This window comes from Miniopterus natalensis, chromosome 4 (genome assembly GCF_054644295.1).
Source record: "Miniopterus natalensis isolate mMinNat1 chromosome 4, mMinNat1.hap1, whole genome shotgun sequence".
Taxonomy (NCBI): Eukaryota; Metazoa; Chordata; class Mammalia; order Chiroptera; family Miniopteridae; genus Miniopterus; species Miniopterus natalensis.
Window position 1 is genome coordinate 82,278,736 of NC_142084.1, and position 16,808 is coordinate 82,295,543.

General features: G+C 42.1%; 1 protein-coding gene across 3 annotated transcripts in view; it reads left to right on the top strand.

The window, feature by feature from the left end:
- GRIA1 (glutamate ionotropic receptor AMPA type subunit 1) overlaps nt 1–16,808 on the top strand; it is a 265,907-nt gene that overhangs the window by 132,442 nt on the left and 116,657 nt on the right. For all 3 annotated transcript variants that reach the window (XM_016213816.2, XM_016213792.2, XM_087816937.1), the window contains exons 3-5: nt 4,983–5,222; nt 7,704–7,888; nt 13,165–13,218. In XM_016213816.2, the coding sequence (XP_016069302.2) occupies nt 4,983–5,222; nt 7,704–7,888; nt 13,165–13,218 (479 nt within the window). The remainder of the gene's footprint in view (nt 1–4,982; nt 5,223–7,703; nt 7,889–13,164; nt 13,219–16,808) is intronic.

Sequence of the window (16,808 nt, forward strand, 5' to 3'; positions counted from 1 at the left end):
GCACCGCAGAGTGCCGGCGCCGCCTTTGAACGCTCCCATTGCTTCCCTCCTGCTTGTTGTATCTAACAATACAGTCTCCACCTCTAGCCCCTTTTCTGGTTTCCCGCCTCTCATCTACTGTCTGCTAGGTAACCAACTCATACAGCAGGTTAAAAGTTGTATCTTAAATAAAACTCAAGACTTCGAATGTGCTTAGATTTAGTGCTAGGGTTTTGTTACAGTCAGCTCCAAGAACTCAGTCTTTATCTGATTTCTGGGCTTGAAAATGAGCACTGGAGCCCCGGCCAGTAGGGCTCAATTGGTTGAGCGTCGACCTCTGCACTAAAAGGTCTCTGGTTTGATTCCCAGTTGGGGCATACACCCAGGTTTTGGGTTTGATACCCGTTCAGGGTGCATGCAGGAGGCAACTGATCAATGTTTCTCTCTCTCTTTCCCTCTCCCTCCCTCTCTAAAAATCAATTAAAAAAAATTTTTTTTTAAAGTTTAAAAGAAAATGAACACTGGAGGTTGCTCAGAGTTTGGACCAGCAAATAACTAAAGTGTTGTCAATCGGTAAACATTTTCACATAATTAGAGTCTAGAATGTTGGAGCCGAAAGGGATATTAAGTATTATGGAGTCCAAACTATGTTTTTATAGACAGGAAAACTGAGGCCCAAGGAGAGCGTGGAACTTGCTCAAGGTCACATAAGTATTGTGTTGTAAGAAAACTAAATAAGAGGATTCTCTAGCCTTCTGGCATCTAATCTAGTACTTTTCCTACAAGACTATGTTATCTCTTCACATTGAGGATTTATTGTGACAGATTCAAAGAAATGCCTTACAACTACCAATTATATTTTTCAACGTTTAATCAATGGGTACATTCTCCCACAGGCCTTGGGCCTAAAGAACCCCCTCCCCACCCCCCGTTGCTGCTCAGGCTTAGCTGAAATGAGGAGCCAGACTGAAGGTCAGATGCTGAGCAACTCTGGGGACCAGAGTCCACTTGAGTTCATCCAGGCCAGGCTACCTCCCAGACATGTTGTGGGTAAATAACTCAGTTTCAGGGAAGAGGGATTTGTAAAAAAGGAAAAATAGGGAGATAATTTAAGGGAAGAAAAGCCTCTTGTGTGCCAAAGATTTGACCACGTCTCCTTGCTCCGAAATCTTCCTCCCTGTCTCATCCTTTCCTCCTCTCCTTCTAAAGTTCTAGCAAGAAGCACCAGCCATGAAGCCCCCAGAGGCCTAAGCAAAGGTGTGAAACCAAGCAGATGACATGAGGGAACAGGTCCGGGATATAAGGTTTCTGTCCCACAGGATCATATTTCATTGCAGCAAGGGGAGAAGGGATCCTAAAATACCGTGGAGAGCATATTACAATATTTTAACAGGGTTTATGTGCTCCCTACACTCGTTTCACCCAGTAAGACGGATTGTGCTTTTTGACAAATCTATATTTAACATGGGCAGAATAATACACGACGTATGCTTCCTGGTACAGAAATCCATATTTATGGAAATCTTGATTCTGGCAATTATATTAGACATTTAATGACAGTGCCTATTGTCTGCTGCGAGCAGGTACCGTGTCCTCATTAGGGTGAAAGGGAAAATAGTACAAGTAGTGAAGGACAAACAGCTCCTGTAGAGGAGCAGGAGGTCCAGGGTGACCCAGCAGTCATCTCTGTTTTGGGCCCAGCTCTGCCTCTGTCCCTCTCATCAAGCATGAGTCATTCATTCATTCATTCAACAAATATTTATTAAGCACCTACCATGTGCCAGGCGCTATCCTGGCTTTGGGGCACAAATGAGACTCTTGTTTGGGGATATTAACATTGACCCAGGCAGCCACAGTTATATACAAGTAAAGGAAATTCTTTCAAATAATAATTAAAATACGAGAAATAAGACAGGGTGATGTGATACTTATTGGGGAGCTGGGGGTGAGGGGAAGGTAGAGTCACCGTTTAGGAGAGATGATAAAGGAAGGCCTGTTCCAGGAGGTGAGATCTGAGCTGAGATACAACTGCTGAAAAGAGTGACCTTTGCAAAGAGGTAAGGGAAGAGCATGGTAGGCAGAGGGCGGCAACGGTTGCTGTGGTCTCTAGGGCAGAATGAGCTCAGCGCCCTGAAGAGCACAGTGAACACCAGTGTGGCTAGAGCAGGGAGCAAGGTGTGGTGTGAGGAGGGGTCAGAGGGGCAGGTCATTCAGCTCTAGGGCATGGGCACATGCTTGGGGATTTTTCTTGTGTAAAATGGAAAACTTCAAAACTTTCGAGAGGTTTTACACAAGGAAAGGCAACAATGTGTTTTGTTTTGCTTGTTTTATTTAATTACAAAGATCCCTCTAGCTTCTGGGTGGAGAATGGATTTCACTAATGAAAATAAAATGCCATAAAGCTAGAGTCCATGAGGACCACCTTCAGATACCAGGAGGGCGATGGAGTGGGTTAAGAGCAGGCATTCCATGAGGTTCTGGTTTCAAACAGTGGTCAGTCCCTGGCCCCGGCACCTTGACAGGTAGTGAATGGCCAGGACCAGAAGTATGCAAGCTGATGTTAATGGCCACCTGCCAGGTTTCCCATAGATGGCATGACGGTTTCAGCGGAGGCTGGACAGATGACTGTGTTGTTCAGTTACAATCTTTGAGAGATACTCATCAAGCCCATTATCTCTAGGGGCGGGCTGAGGTCTGAGACTCACAGGAGGGAGCTGTGTGCCACTGATTAACTACATTCTTTAGTGCAGCAGCACCCAAAGGTTCTTCAATAACAAGTTAAAAATATGCACCAACAAATCATCCTGGGGGAAAATATATTTGACAAAATCTGGGTTAAAGTTGAAAAGGATTCTTCACAATCCATAGTTAGTGTGCTATATAAATCTCCAAGATGAGGACAAGGTGTGCACCATTTCTAAAATTTATTTGACCAGAGAAATCTTTTGTTTTTTAAAGAGCATCTCTGAGACTAAGGTTTCATGGGACACCTTTGGACGATTCTTTTTTTTTTTTAATTTTTACTTTATTACTATTTTTTTAATTGATTTCAGAGAGGAAAGGAGAGGGAGAAAGATAGAAACATCAACAATGAGAGTCACTGATTTGCTGCCTCCTGCACACCCCCTGCTAGGGATCAAGCCTGCAACCCGGGCATGTGCCCTGACCAGGAATCAAACTGCGATCTCCTGGATCCTATGTCGATGCTCAACCACTGAGCCAAGCCGGCCGGGCAAAGACAATTCTATGGAGAATAATTTGAGACCCTATACACAAGGCAATGTGGTAAATATACAAGGAGGTGATGTATTTAGACAGCAAAGGATCTGAGAACATTAACTTTTCATCTTTAAAAAAATGATACTACCAAAGTCACCACGGTCATGATGAGAACTACATAACCTAATATACGTGAAAATTAAAAAAAAAAAAATCACTCTAAAGATAGTTAATGTGATGAGGTAGGCTAACCTGTCTCACCAGTTATATTAGGGAGGTAATTTGCAGACATTGGGGATAGCACTGGGGTTGGTTATCTGACTGGATAAAGACTGTGAACCTTCTCCTGTATCATATATTAAAATGAAATTTAAAGACATAATGATGGTTACTAGAGGGGAAAGAGAGAGGGCAAAATGGGTAAAAGGGGTGAAATATATGGTAATGGAAGGAAACTAGACTTCAAGCAGGGAGCATGCAATACAGTACACAGATGTCAAATTATAATGTTGTACGTGTGAAAAGTATATGTTATTAACTAATGTTACCTCAATAAATATAATAAAAAAGGAGAAATAAAAAATAAGAACAACCTTATATATTTAGTTAAAAAATGAGTTTGTAATATTAGTTCCCTCGGAAGGGTCTACCTTAATATAGACATCGCAGAACCAGCTCTTCAATGTTACCAACAACCCAAAGTTGAGTTTCTCAGTCTCAAAACTGATAGTGGTGTTTGTCCGCCAACCCTGCCTTCCATGATGGCTTGTTCCTCGTGACTCTCAACTCCAGTTTTAGTTTCACATTGTTTTAATGTGTATCATTTGCTTGGAGATTTTACTATTTTCTAGTGAGCTTATTAATCATAAAAATCGTTTGTTTTAATAAATGCAGCTTCTATTTACAAAAAATAAATAAATAAAGTTCAGTGGCTGACTGACCTGGAATTCGGCCTTATGACCGCTTTCTTTGCATTGTGCTCTAACTAGCAGTGTCACCAGCACAAACAAGAATTGGTAACTGTGCACTGGGATCTTACAAAATGGGTCCTGTGGGGATGTTCACACAGCTAAGCTATTACTATGGCTGATACAACAGGGGGCCTGAAAAGACCAGCTAGCAGGATGTGCAAACATAAAACAAGTATCAGCAGAGAAACGTACACCAAAAACTAAGGGTAGGCCGGGAAAATCAACACTTCTTTTCTTAAACATGAATCAGCAGCAAGCTTTCTTCCTGTAGCATCTTTATATGTGTTGCCTTAAAGTAATGGCAGTGTCGTGGAAATATCATGGATTGGAGTCAAGATATCTCCCCAACTCACATCTGTCCTAGCTGTGCTAGCTTGGACATGTCCCTTATGTTTTTGGATACTGGTTTTCCCTTTTAAAAAATGACCCACTCATCCCTTCTCTACCTCAACAAGGTTGTTGTAGACATCAAGTGAGAGAACATATGGAAATACTTTGTATACATTTATAACTAATAACCATGACAACATCTGGCATGGAACTGGCACCTAATAAACATTAAATTAGATAGATAGGTGTTTGGGTTGGACAGATGAATGCGTGAATGGGATGCGTAGATGGGTAGAATGGATGCACAGTTGGATAGACTGGTGGGTTGAAAGGATGCATGGATGGACGGTTTGGTTGGATGGATGGATGGCTAGATGATGGATGGGTAGGTGACAGATGAACTAGTAGATGAATTTGTTTTGGAGCCACCTGACAGCTTGCTTGCAGCATCTTCTATCCATTAATCCTTCTCTTCTCTTCCAGTCTGTTCCCAGTTCTCCAAAGGTGTCTATGCCATCTTTGGGTTTTATGAACGGAGGACCGTCAACATGCTGACCTCCTTCTGCGGGGCCCTCCATGTCTGCTTCATCACGCCAAGCTTTCCTGTTGACACATCCAACCAGTTTGTCCTTCAGCTGCGCCCCGAGCTGCAGGATGCCCTCATCAGTATTATCGACCATTACAAGTGGCAGAAATTTGTCTACATTTACGATGCTGACCGGGGTAAGCCAGGGACTAGAGAGGGAGACTGTTGAAAGCTGGAGAGAAAAGTACCAGGAGAAAGAAAACTGATGCCTTCTTGCCTCCATGAGGAGCATGGGGACATAAGCCAGAAGTGCTTTGTTCACATGGGCTGATGTTTCCCTGGCTAATCTCTAACTCATAGTGTGGAAACACATCCTTTGAGAGAGTAATCGTCTTGAAGCAGTGTCTCTCTCCAGCTCACCATGCTTCCATGGCTCCTGAGTCCAGACTTAAAAGTCCAAGGGCCTCGGTGAAATGGTTCACGGCGAGGTTGTTAGGAGCATAAACACTGGAGTCAGACAGGCCTGGATTGAATTCTATGCTCTCTTCTCTCCAGCTGTTTGACTCTGGGCAAGCACTCTTTGCCCCAGTTTAACCGTTCACAGAGAAATTCTTTATGCCTCCATTTCCTCATCTCTATAATGAAGCTAACACTAATCTCCACCTCATAAAGTTGTGGGGATTGAATGAGAGAATGGCTACAAAGGGCTTGTCAGTGTCTGGAACATAATAAATGCTCAAGGCCCTGTCTATAAGTTAACTGCTATCATCATCATCACCATCACCATCATTATCCACCCTCCCAGGCCTTTTGAATTCTGCCTCCACCGAAATTTTGAATTTTATATCACATTCTCCTAATGTTTCCTATCCTGTTTTTTCTCTGCTCCTTTACTCATGCTGTTCCCATTTCCTGGAATCCACATCCCTTCTCAAATCTACATATGCACATCTTTCCCTCTTACAGCCTGCTCAAGCACCACTTTCCCTAGTTCCTGATTCTTCCACGGGAACTCTGCTCTTTTTTCTAACTCCTGCCCTACCTTCCCCCTTGTATACTCAATAGTCCCATAAGAATTTAGTTATTATTGGTGTAAAAAAATAAATAGATCACGCAAAATCTGGAAACTGAGGCAGGGAGTTTTTTTCCTGAGCAAAAGGGAGGTTTTATAGGAGATTGCCTGTAGGGAGTCTTAGAAGACATTTGAGCAGGAGAGTGGCTTGTAAAATGGTTTTTCAAGAAGAGTTAGGCAGGCATTATTCAGGCGAGAAGGAGCCAACAGGAGTGACAGCAAGCACTCTATTTTCTTAGACTTTTCTTTCCTTTCCTTAGTTTGGTGATTTTCTTTTTCAGATAGCAGCTATTGTGAGGAACACCTGCACAAGGGCTATTTCACTGCAGCTTTGCAACACAATGAAACTTGAATTGTAGAAGCGGTAAAGCCAAAAAAATGTAACTTCCATCACAGAGGATCATCTCTGGGGTAGGCAGAAGTACCCACACTCTCATAAGGGCTTTGCCTGTCTCAGAATGCTCACCTCTGAGCTCTGCCATTTGCTAGCTGCACAACCTTGGTCAAATGACTGAATCTCTCTGAGCCTCAGTTTCCACATTTGTGAAACAGACATAATAATGGTAACTACCTCACAGGATTAACTGGAGGCAGGGAAGCCTCTGAAACAGTGCCAGACACATAGTAAACTTCTAGCACTACACTGAAACAACTTGCACTAAAAAAGAAACAAAGATAGGAAGACATAATGCAATTCATCTAAAAATGGTGCTTGAGGCCAGGCACCATATTGGTCACTATGGGAAGGATGAGCAGTATTACCGGGAGACAGAAATAATATACGTACAAAAGACTGATTAATAATGCAAGAGGGAAATAACCATCTGACGTCAGCAGAATAATGACCTCCACCACCCTCCCAAAGATGCCATGTCCTAATTCCCTGGAACCTGTGAATATGTTTTATTAAATGTCAAAAAGGATTAAGGTTACAGGTAGAGTTAAGTTTGCTAATCAATTGACCTTAAAATAGAGAGATTATCTTGCATCATTTGTCTAGCCCAATGTATTCGCAAGGGTTCCTAAATGTGGAAGTTGGAAGCAGGAGAGTCAGAGTCAAGGTGTGATATGAAAAAGAATTGACCAGTCACTGCTGGTTTTGAAGACAGACGGGCCCATAAGCCAAGAAATGCAGGCATCCTCTAGATGCTGAAGAGCCAAATTTTCTCCCCTAGAACCTCTAGAAAGCAACACAGCCCCGCTGACACCCTGATTTTAGTCCAGGGAAATATATTTCAAACATCAGACCTCCAGTAGTATAAGATGTGTGCTGTTTTAAACCACTAAGTTTGTGGTAACTTATTACAGCAGCAGTAGGAAACTAATACACCATCTATGCCTCAAAGATGAAACAAAGCAGCATTGAGTAATGGGCTCCTCTATCATTTAGCTACAAATTAGAAGACAGTAGTTGAGTTGAGTACATATTGAATACCAACTATATGAGAGGCAAAGTATTAGGTACTGAGATATACTGAACATTCATGAATGTGATTTACAATTATTAGGTGCTATTTGGAAATCAGGCTGACACATTTAATAAGTGGTTACTATATGCCTAAGTATCCTGACTGCCACTTCTCTGTTCTACTCACCCGACCTCCAGGTTTGTCCGTCCTGCAGAAAGTCCTGGACACAGCTGCTGAGAAGAACTGGCAGGTGACAGCAGTCAACATTTTGACAACCACGGAAGAGGGATACCGGATGCTCTTTCAGGACCTGGAGAAGAAAAAAGAGCGGCTGGTGGTGGTGGACTGTGAATCGGAACGCCTCAACGCTATCTTGGGCCAGGTAGTGAACACTGCAAAGGCTCAGGGTGGGTGTGGGAGATGGTTCAAGAGTGACCTGGATGACCTTTTGCCTAGGGTGTTACAAAGAGAGTTCTTGACTGGAGGAAGCCAGATGCCTCTCTTCTCATATTCTGTAATTCATAAACTTTAATTCTGAAATTTTATAAAATAGCACAAACAATAGGAGCCTTGACATAGGGCTTCAAATGGTTCTCAGATCAGTTGACCAAAAACTTACTTCCAGTGTTTCCCTTTATTGTTAAAAAGAAAATTACATTGCAATTTAGAGTTTTTGAAGGGCTATCTCATTAGGGACACATCCTGTAGAGCCAGGTTCCTGGGTTCAGCTCTGAGTTCTATCACTCACTGATCCAGCATTTGGCATCTCATTTATTTGGCCCACTGACCTGTTTTAATAGTCTAAAGAGGCAGCAGGCATCTCCCTCTCTACTGTTTCCTTGCACACTCTCCTGAGTCTGAGAAGTCAATCGATTGTATGCTCTGTGAGAGGTCACTGTAACCTCAACAGTTTTTAGTCCAAGGTCCCCCAGCCATGGTTCTTCCAGTTCTCAGTAAGAAAGCATGTGCCCATCACAGAAGCAGCAGGCCTTTGTGTAGATCGCTGTCTTTTTAAATTACATGTGTGTATTCAGATGAGCTAGGAAGGAAATATATTTTGCAATCATTCCTGAGCAGTGCTCTATAATGAAAGATGGTAGTTTTAGGTACTTGACAACATGACAAAGCTTGTTAATGGCCCTCAAGACCTCTGCTGCCTCCACAGGGAATCTCAACACCAGCTCAGCAATCACTCAGGTCTCAGCAACAGAACAGGAGAAATTCTGAAAATCAGCGATTCTTTAAGAAATTAACTCCGTGTTCCACTTTACAAAGTGTGGGCCTGTCCTCTACTCTGGGAAAGAGAAACCAGCAAAAAAGTGTTTCCATTGAGGTGGGCTTTCTCTGGGCTGGAGTCAGGGGATTTGAATTCCTGTTAAATGAGGCAATCTAGGGTAACACATAAGAGCAGAGACCCAGGAGGCAGAGTGGCTGAGATTCAAACCCCAGCTCTAGTATTTACTAGCTCTGTGGCATTGAGCCAATGTTTTAATGTTTCTACATCTCAGATTCCTGATCTATAAAATGGGTATACTAACAACAGCTTCCTTTAGGGGGCTCCTGTGGGTATTAAAAGAATCTGTACATGCAAAGCACTCAGAACAGAGCCTGCCCCACAGAAAGCGATATGTGTAAGCATTGCCTGCCTTTGCTATTCCTACTGCCAACCAGCACTGTCTTCCTTAGTCACTCACTCTTTGGGCATAAGTGTCTCGTGTAAAATAGGAATGAAGACCCCTGTCCTACAAAGCTGAGAATAACAGATTAGATGAGACAGAGGTGGAGAACGTGCTGAATAATAGCTAGTGATTCTTAGTAGACTGATGACTTGTTCTATATGGTTCCATAGTAGAGATAATAGTCAGTGCTGCTATTTTTGGAATGCTTGTCATACACCAGACACCATGCCAGGCCCTTTCCATGCACAGCCCTACTTCCTCCTTATACCAGCTCTATAAAACAGCTTAATTTATTGACTCCACTCTTTTATAAATGAATAAACACAGGATTATACTTGCCCAAAAACTTGCAGCTAACATATAAGAGGAGCAGGAAGTCAAACCCAGCTTGGTCTGCCCACAGGGCCCAACCTCTCAAAAATGCAACTTTACAGCTTCCCCACCTCCTTTGCCAAAGGACAAATGTACGTTTTTTAAGAGCGTGACTTGTTTGTAGGGGTATTTCCGATTATAGAATATTAACTTTTAGAATTGTTGAATTCCACTATTCTGGAAAGTAAGACCAAAGAGCTGAAAGGATCTGTAGATTACCTGATTTACCACCTGCACTCAACATTTTATAGGTGGGATGGCTCACGGTCAAGTTGGGTGAATGATCTGCCATGGGTTCAGACAACTAGCTCATGACAATGATGAGTCTAGAATTTACATCTCCTGACTTGCAGTCTGATAACTTGGCATCATCCTAAACTATTAAAACACTCAGCAACTGGGATCTTTTTGGTCTAATAAAAGCATTCTGCCTAAGGAAGGAAGGAAATAGTAATTCCAAATTCCAAGTAGAAAATCAATTGCCTGTTTCTGTCTCCACTCCCCCAACCAGAATATAAGTCAACAAGGGGAGGGATTTTTGAGAGAATGGGAAGAATAGGAAATCAGTGAAGGCTCTAAAAAAGATCCCAAATAAGAGATGGGTCTGGATATCTACAGGTAGCCATTGGCTGGATAAGAGCCTTTAAGCTGCAGAGAAGAGCATATAGGGAAGCCCAGAGGGCATGTGAGGGAGGAGGTTCATAGAATGGCTTAGCAGCCGAGTGGAAGATTCTGAGTATCTACAGGGAGACAATGACAGGGGTATGAACACACGATTGTGACTATCCTTGGAAACCTTTCTGAAGTGTTCGGAGTTTATTCTGTAAAGAGCAGAAAGGCAGCGAAGGTTTATGATCAGGGAGCAGGGTTATTAGAATATAATGCTTTATCAGTATATAAGACACCAAATTATATAATGCAGTCATTAAGTTCAGAATGAGTTAGAGATGAGAGAAACCAGGACAAGGCCAACCATCACATCAACCTGTGTTACTATCTTCATACTGCTTCTCACCTACTGAAACCTTGTTCATTTATCTGTTTGTATATTTACCATCTGGCTCCCTGCTAAAATGTCATCTCAGCTTGATGAGGGCATGGGGACCTTGCCTCTCTTGTTCATAGCATGGTGCTTGGCATACAGTTCATGTTCAATAAATATTTGCTAATTGGATTAATTAATCACAGAAGGCTTTATGGAGTAGTTGGGATTAGAGCTCAGCCATAAAGATTATGAATAATCAGAGAGAAAGGAAACAGCATTCCAGACACAAAGACTGTGAATTAAGGCCATCCAGAGGAAATGGAATTTGAAGGAATGGGGTCAGTGAAGCAATGCTCCTGAGTGAAACTGTTATCTTTATTAGAGCTTTCTTAGTTAGTAACCCTGTGTGCATTTCTCTTTGTTTAGTATGGGTCTCCTCCCGGTAGACTGTGACTTCCAGGAAGGCAAGCACCATGCCTGTTTCACTTTCCACCAAATCCCCTGCACCATGCTTGCTATATATATAAGACACATAATAAATCTAGCGAAGGGAATATAGGAGAGGAAGGAAGGTAGACCACTGGGTAGGTAGATGAGTAATGGGTAAGAAGGTTGCTATTAGCTTGAACCGAATGAAATGGCTAATTTTCATTGGTCACAAGTCATCAATGATCAGCCAGTTTCCTACGTTTCAACCTGTAATTTTACCTTGAGATTACAGTTATCCATTGCCTGAATGCGGTGGGTTTTGAAATACCTTTTATTTGCTGTTTTGAGTTTATTAGAATCTGAATAGGTTTTTGATAAAGGTATCTCATTTTTAAAAGGGCAGCAACCGTTTGACAAGAAGATGAAAAAGTGATGAAGAATTAGTAATAAAACTATCATCCCGACAGTATTTGTGCTCCGTGGTCTGGAATTTCAAAATCTAACCACAGTTTTGGGGCATTCATTGTGTGTACTTGCATCTACTTATACCCTACATAAAAATATGTCAGCTGCTATGCACATACATCCAATTAAGTAGATGTCTGAATGTGGATCTTAATAACCTTGAAAAGTTCAGTTAGAGAAGACGCCTAAGCAATTTTCATATGTTGTATGCCTCCTTGCAACAGTGTTGGGGGAGAGGCACTGAGCAGGGTGTATTAACCCCAATTTGATGATTTAAAAAAAAAAAAAAGACATAGATCAAGTTAACTTGCAGGTGGAGTTAGGACTGAACCAAGGTCTGTAGTCTTAGCTGTTCCTTGGGTGGTGTATCTGGCTACCCAAGCAAGCCTCTGGGGAGTTCTTTCCACAAATATTTTTCCTGCCCACAATGATTATGATAGTCTGCACATTCAGGATGGAGGGACGTTTGAGGACCCTGGCTCTTAATAATTAACTATAATCAGACATCATATGGAGAAACTCATCAGAGCCAGGACACTGTCCTGATACTGCTGCCAGACTGATGTGGGATCTGGGCAAATCAGTTTGCCTCTCTGGTACTGGACTTCCCATCTGTACAGTGAGGGGTTGGACGAGACAATTCTGACATTCCCTTTCAGCTTCTGGGTTGAGTGGTCCATTAATGTCTGAGTACCCAGCTGGTTTAAAGAAGCAAGCACAAAATTCAGGGAAAGAAGGAACTGCATCTCAGTATGGTTCATGCAAAGAGTTAAATGTCAAGCCCGGCCGGGCGTGGCTCAGGGGCTGAGCGTCGACCTGGGATCCAGGCGATCGGGGTTTGATTTCCGGTCAGGGCACATGCCCGGGTTGCGGGCTCGATCAATGACTCTCTCATCATTGATGTTTCTATCTCTCTCCCTCTCCTTTCCTCTCTCTGAAATCAATAAAGATATATTTAAAAAAAAAAAAAAAAAAGTTAAAGGTCAAGAACTGGGGTGGAATCATCCATTTACCCATCTGATCATCCATCCACCCATCCATTCATCTGTCCATCCAAGCAGCGGATATCATCACAAGTGACAGGGAATTTAACACAGCATAGGATTCCCACCAGGAAAGAATCTCCATGCATGGGGAAGCCTTCAAGAAAGGACAGAAGTGGTCCTGGCCGGTGTGCCTCAGTTGGATTGAGTGCCATCTCATGTACCAAGAGGACACAGGTTTGATTCCTGATCAGGGCACATGCCTGGGTTGCAAGCTCAATCCTCAGTAGGGGGCTCGCAGGAGGCAGCAGATCCATGTTTCTCTCGCTCATCAATGTTTCACTCTCTCTCTTCACCTTCTCCCCTTTCTCTAAAACGAATAAAAACAAATTTTTTAAAATATATATTTTTTAAAAAGAAAGAAAGAAGTGAATATTTCAGCTGTGTCCCTGGGGTTATGATAATGCTACTCTACCCCCTGGATTTAGACAAAACTGATTTCAAATCCTGCAACTGCCACTTACTAGCTGGGTAACCATAGGAAGCTTATTTAAGCTCTCTATGCCTCAGTTCCTCATCTGTAAAATGAGGATCTCTGATGCTGCCATCATTGTGATATTATAGTTGGAGTAAGGATAGCGCAGAGCACATTATAAGTACTTAATTACTGTTAGTTCCTATAATTGTTGCTCTTACGGCTTTAATTGCTAATATGATTAATGAGCCCCTCCCTTGTGTTTTTTAGATTATCAAGCTGGAGAAGAATGGTATTGGCTACCACTACATCCTTGCAAACCTGGTGAGCAGAGCATACTGCAGGCGCTCAGCTTGTGGTGCTTCCATGTTTGGGGCCCCAGGTTTCTTCCCTGGTCCCCGGCTGGTGGGAACTGCATGGGTGAGAAGGGCAATTTGGAGCTGCAACACTAAGTCCAGTCATTACCAAGTTTACTTTTCCTCTTCCCACCCTTGCTTCTCAAACCACAGCACACTGTTGGCAAACCTCTAAACCAAAACGGGCTGCAACCATCATCACAATTCTAGCTCTAATTGACTCTGCCTCTTGTCAGTAAGGACAAAATCACCACAAATGATCATTTTGTAGTCTATAAATATAAACACTTAAACTGTAATTATTCTAGTATTGATGAATCTCTACCCAGAAACAGTTTTCCAGCACGAACAATATTATTTCAATTTAGTTTTTATTCACTGCTCTACGTGGCCTAGATGAGATGCCTTTCTTTGAAATTTGTTTTCATTTTAATGCACTGCATTGCAGGTCCTTTTATGGGGTGCAATTATTTTCATGTTATGAAGATTTGATTCAGCAAATAATTTTTTGTACATATTACATTTTATCTTGTAACATGTCCCATTTTGAGATTTCTTTTGTGGCCATTATTTCCGGGAAGTCTGTTTCTCCTCAGACATGTTTTGCCTGTCTACCTTTTTTATCATGAAGTGTAATTCTTCCAGCTGTTTTTTCCCAAAACCAAAAGTAATTTTATTTTGCCTTTAGCCCATTTTTAAAGAGCTTTATTGAGATGTAATTTATATACCATGCAGTTCATTCGTTTAAAGTACGCAATTTAATAGGGTTTTTTATATATTCACAGAATTGTGAAACCATCAACACAATCTGATTTTAAAGCTTTTTCATCCCCCCAAAAAGAAACTTAATACCCAGTAGCTGTCACTGTGACTGCACTCCAAATTCTCCCAGCCCTAAGCAAGCACTAAGCTTCTTTCTATCTCTATCATTTGCCCATTCTGGACACTGCATGTAAACGGAATCATACAATATGTGGTCTTTTGTGACTGGCTTCTGACACTTAGCATAATGTTTTCAAGGTCCATCCATACTGTGGCATGTATTCCTTTACTCCTTTATTGCCAGATAATATTCCATTGTATCTATTTTGTCTACTCATTGGCTGATGGACAATTTGAGCTGTTTCACTCTCTGACTACTATGAATAACCAGCTAGGAATATTTGTGTACAAGTTTCTCTTTTGAGTGTACACCTAGGAGTAGAACTGCTGGGTTATATGGTAACTCTATGTATAACATTTTGAGGAACTCTTAAGTTGTTTTCCAAAGTGACCGCATCTCCCATCAAATCCATAACAAATTTTATACTGATTAAAGTATTTTAATCAATAGCAAATCTTACCGTGTGACAATTCAAACAATTGTCAGTTTTCCGTAATGGTGGCTTTTTCTACAAGCTTTCTTTCTTATCCTGGCTTGTCTTTGCAATTTTCTGTGTTTCCATTAAGACGTGATTTTCTGCTTTTAATCTATAACAAATTCTACCACATTCCGTTTTAACCATGCTGTTTTGTGTTGATTATTTCTATGAGTAACATTAATTATTGATTGAAAAAAGAATTGATATTTTCTACTTATGCCTGGAAAAAAAGTCATTAGAATAAAGGCATAGGATCTGGGTGTATACAGTATGGAAAGGTGAAAATGCAGGATCTGAAAGTGGGACCAAAACATCCTGCCTAAACCTTAAAGTTCTGTCACTCTTTCTGGCCTGGTCTCAGACCATCCTCATATCCCTACCTGACCCTTTTTTCCCCTTCAACTAATCCTTGCCTTGGGCCTTGTTGTCCCAATATTTCAGGCTCAGGACTGGAAATCAGAAGGGCATATTGAAATATGTTCATTTAGACTCTGCTGTTAGTGGTTAAATATCTTGTTTTTCTCAGGGGTGTATACACTTTAAAATGGAAGGTGGCTGTCCAGAGACTTAGGCAGCAGAGAGCCCACCCCTAAAAAACATTTGCAAGGATGAAATTTTTGAGTTTGTAATGAAGAAAATCCTAGATGTCCCTCAAATCCCAGATTCTTAGTGCTAGAAGGGACTTTGGAAATTAACTCCATATAAGTCTCACTTGCTTGTAGGAAAGCAGAATCAGCAAGGTGGTGTGCCTTGGCCAGGGTCACACAGCAAGTCAGTGACAGAGCTGGGCCTAGCACCACAGTGAGCGGGCAGCACGCAGTGCCTTCCCCATGACTCTGGGTCATCTCTGAGTGCAGATCATGTGGGCACCCTGCTGCCTGAGAATACACAGAACAAGGGTGGGGCATCCACAATCACCTCTGCAGGGTAAGACAGAAGTTACACATCAGTGGCCTCAGAGCCACGGGCAGACCCCAGGTAATTACATCGCCAGCCTCCATGTATTGCCAAGTGACCCCTTGGTCACAGCAGCACCAAGTCAGCGCTTTGGATTTCTGTATTCTTCTGATCTGCATTCTTCTTTCCTGACCCAATGAGCTCTCAAATTCTTACAAATGCCACCTAACAGGATGCAAATGGCATATACCATCCAAATACAAGAGACTTGCATGTTCCAATAGATTAGCTGATAATTAGGCTTCAAATTACTAATTAATTCAGTCTGAAACATAGTCGACTACGTGGTGTGTGCTTTTCTCCCCCCCCTTCAGAGGAATAATGGAATTCATAAGACAGTAATTTTTAGAAATTCCGCCACATCATTAGCCCAAGGCTGCATGGAACTGACCCCCTCCTTCCGAGTGCTTCTGATTAGGGTGTAATTATAGAGTTAGAAACCAGGGAAGCTCTTGAAAGGCATAACAAAAGGAAGGAGCTTCACTTTTTATTTTGCAGTTCCTTCTGAACCTGTCGGAATGCACTAGCTTTAAAGTAGCCAACAGCCATCTTCTAACAAATCGCTTTAGAGGGATTCAAATAAGCAGCTCTGAGGGCTGCTCAAAGACAGGCTGGGGGAGGCTGAGGTTCCAAGAGGTAAGCTCCATGGACAGGGAGTCAAAAACAAAAAACAAAACCCTGCCTTTTGCTCAGACTCCGCCCTTAGCTGCCTTTGTGATCTTGGGCACTTCTCCAGCCCTTCCTTTCCTCATCTGTCAATTGGGAATTATAGCTCCTGCTCTACATGCTCATAGTGTCACTGGGGAGACCAAATATGTTGTTAAAAGCCACAATGCTTTGAAAAGCTGAAAGTGTTCTGCATAGATGGGGAATTCATACTTCAATTTCACATCACATAGTGTGTGTTTATATTTATGTTTATATATGTATTCATATTTCTTTATGATAGGATAGACCTGTATTTATATTTTCATAGTATGGGTGTGTTCATAAAGTGAACCTGAACCATGCAGAACTGGGCAAGCTGCACCATTATCCCTTAAAGAAGCCTCCGGGCCCTGGAGCCCACTGGAGGGCCCAGCTATCAGTCTGGCTCTCAGTCCTCCAAACCTCAGCACTGGCTCCGTGTTCACTTCCTGCTCTGAGATTGTGGTCAAAACAGACATCTACCAGCTGGAGACTTCAAAGATACAATTCTTATCGTCATGATGTACCAGCAGCAAATCTTAGACCAAACTAG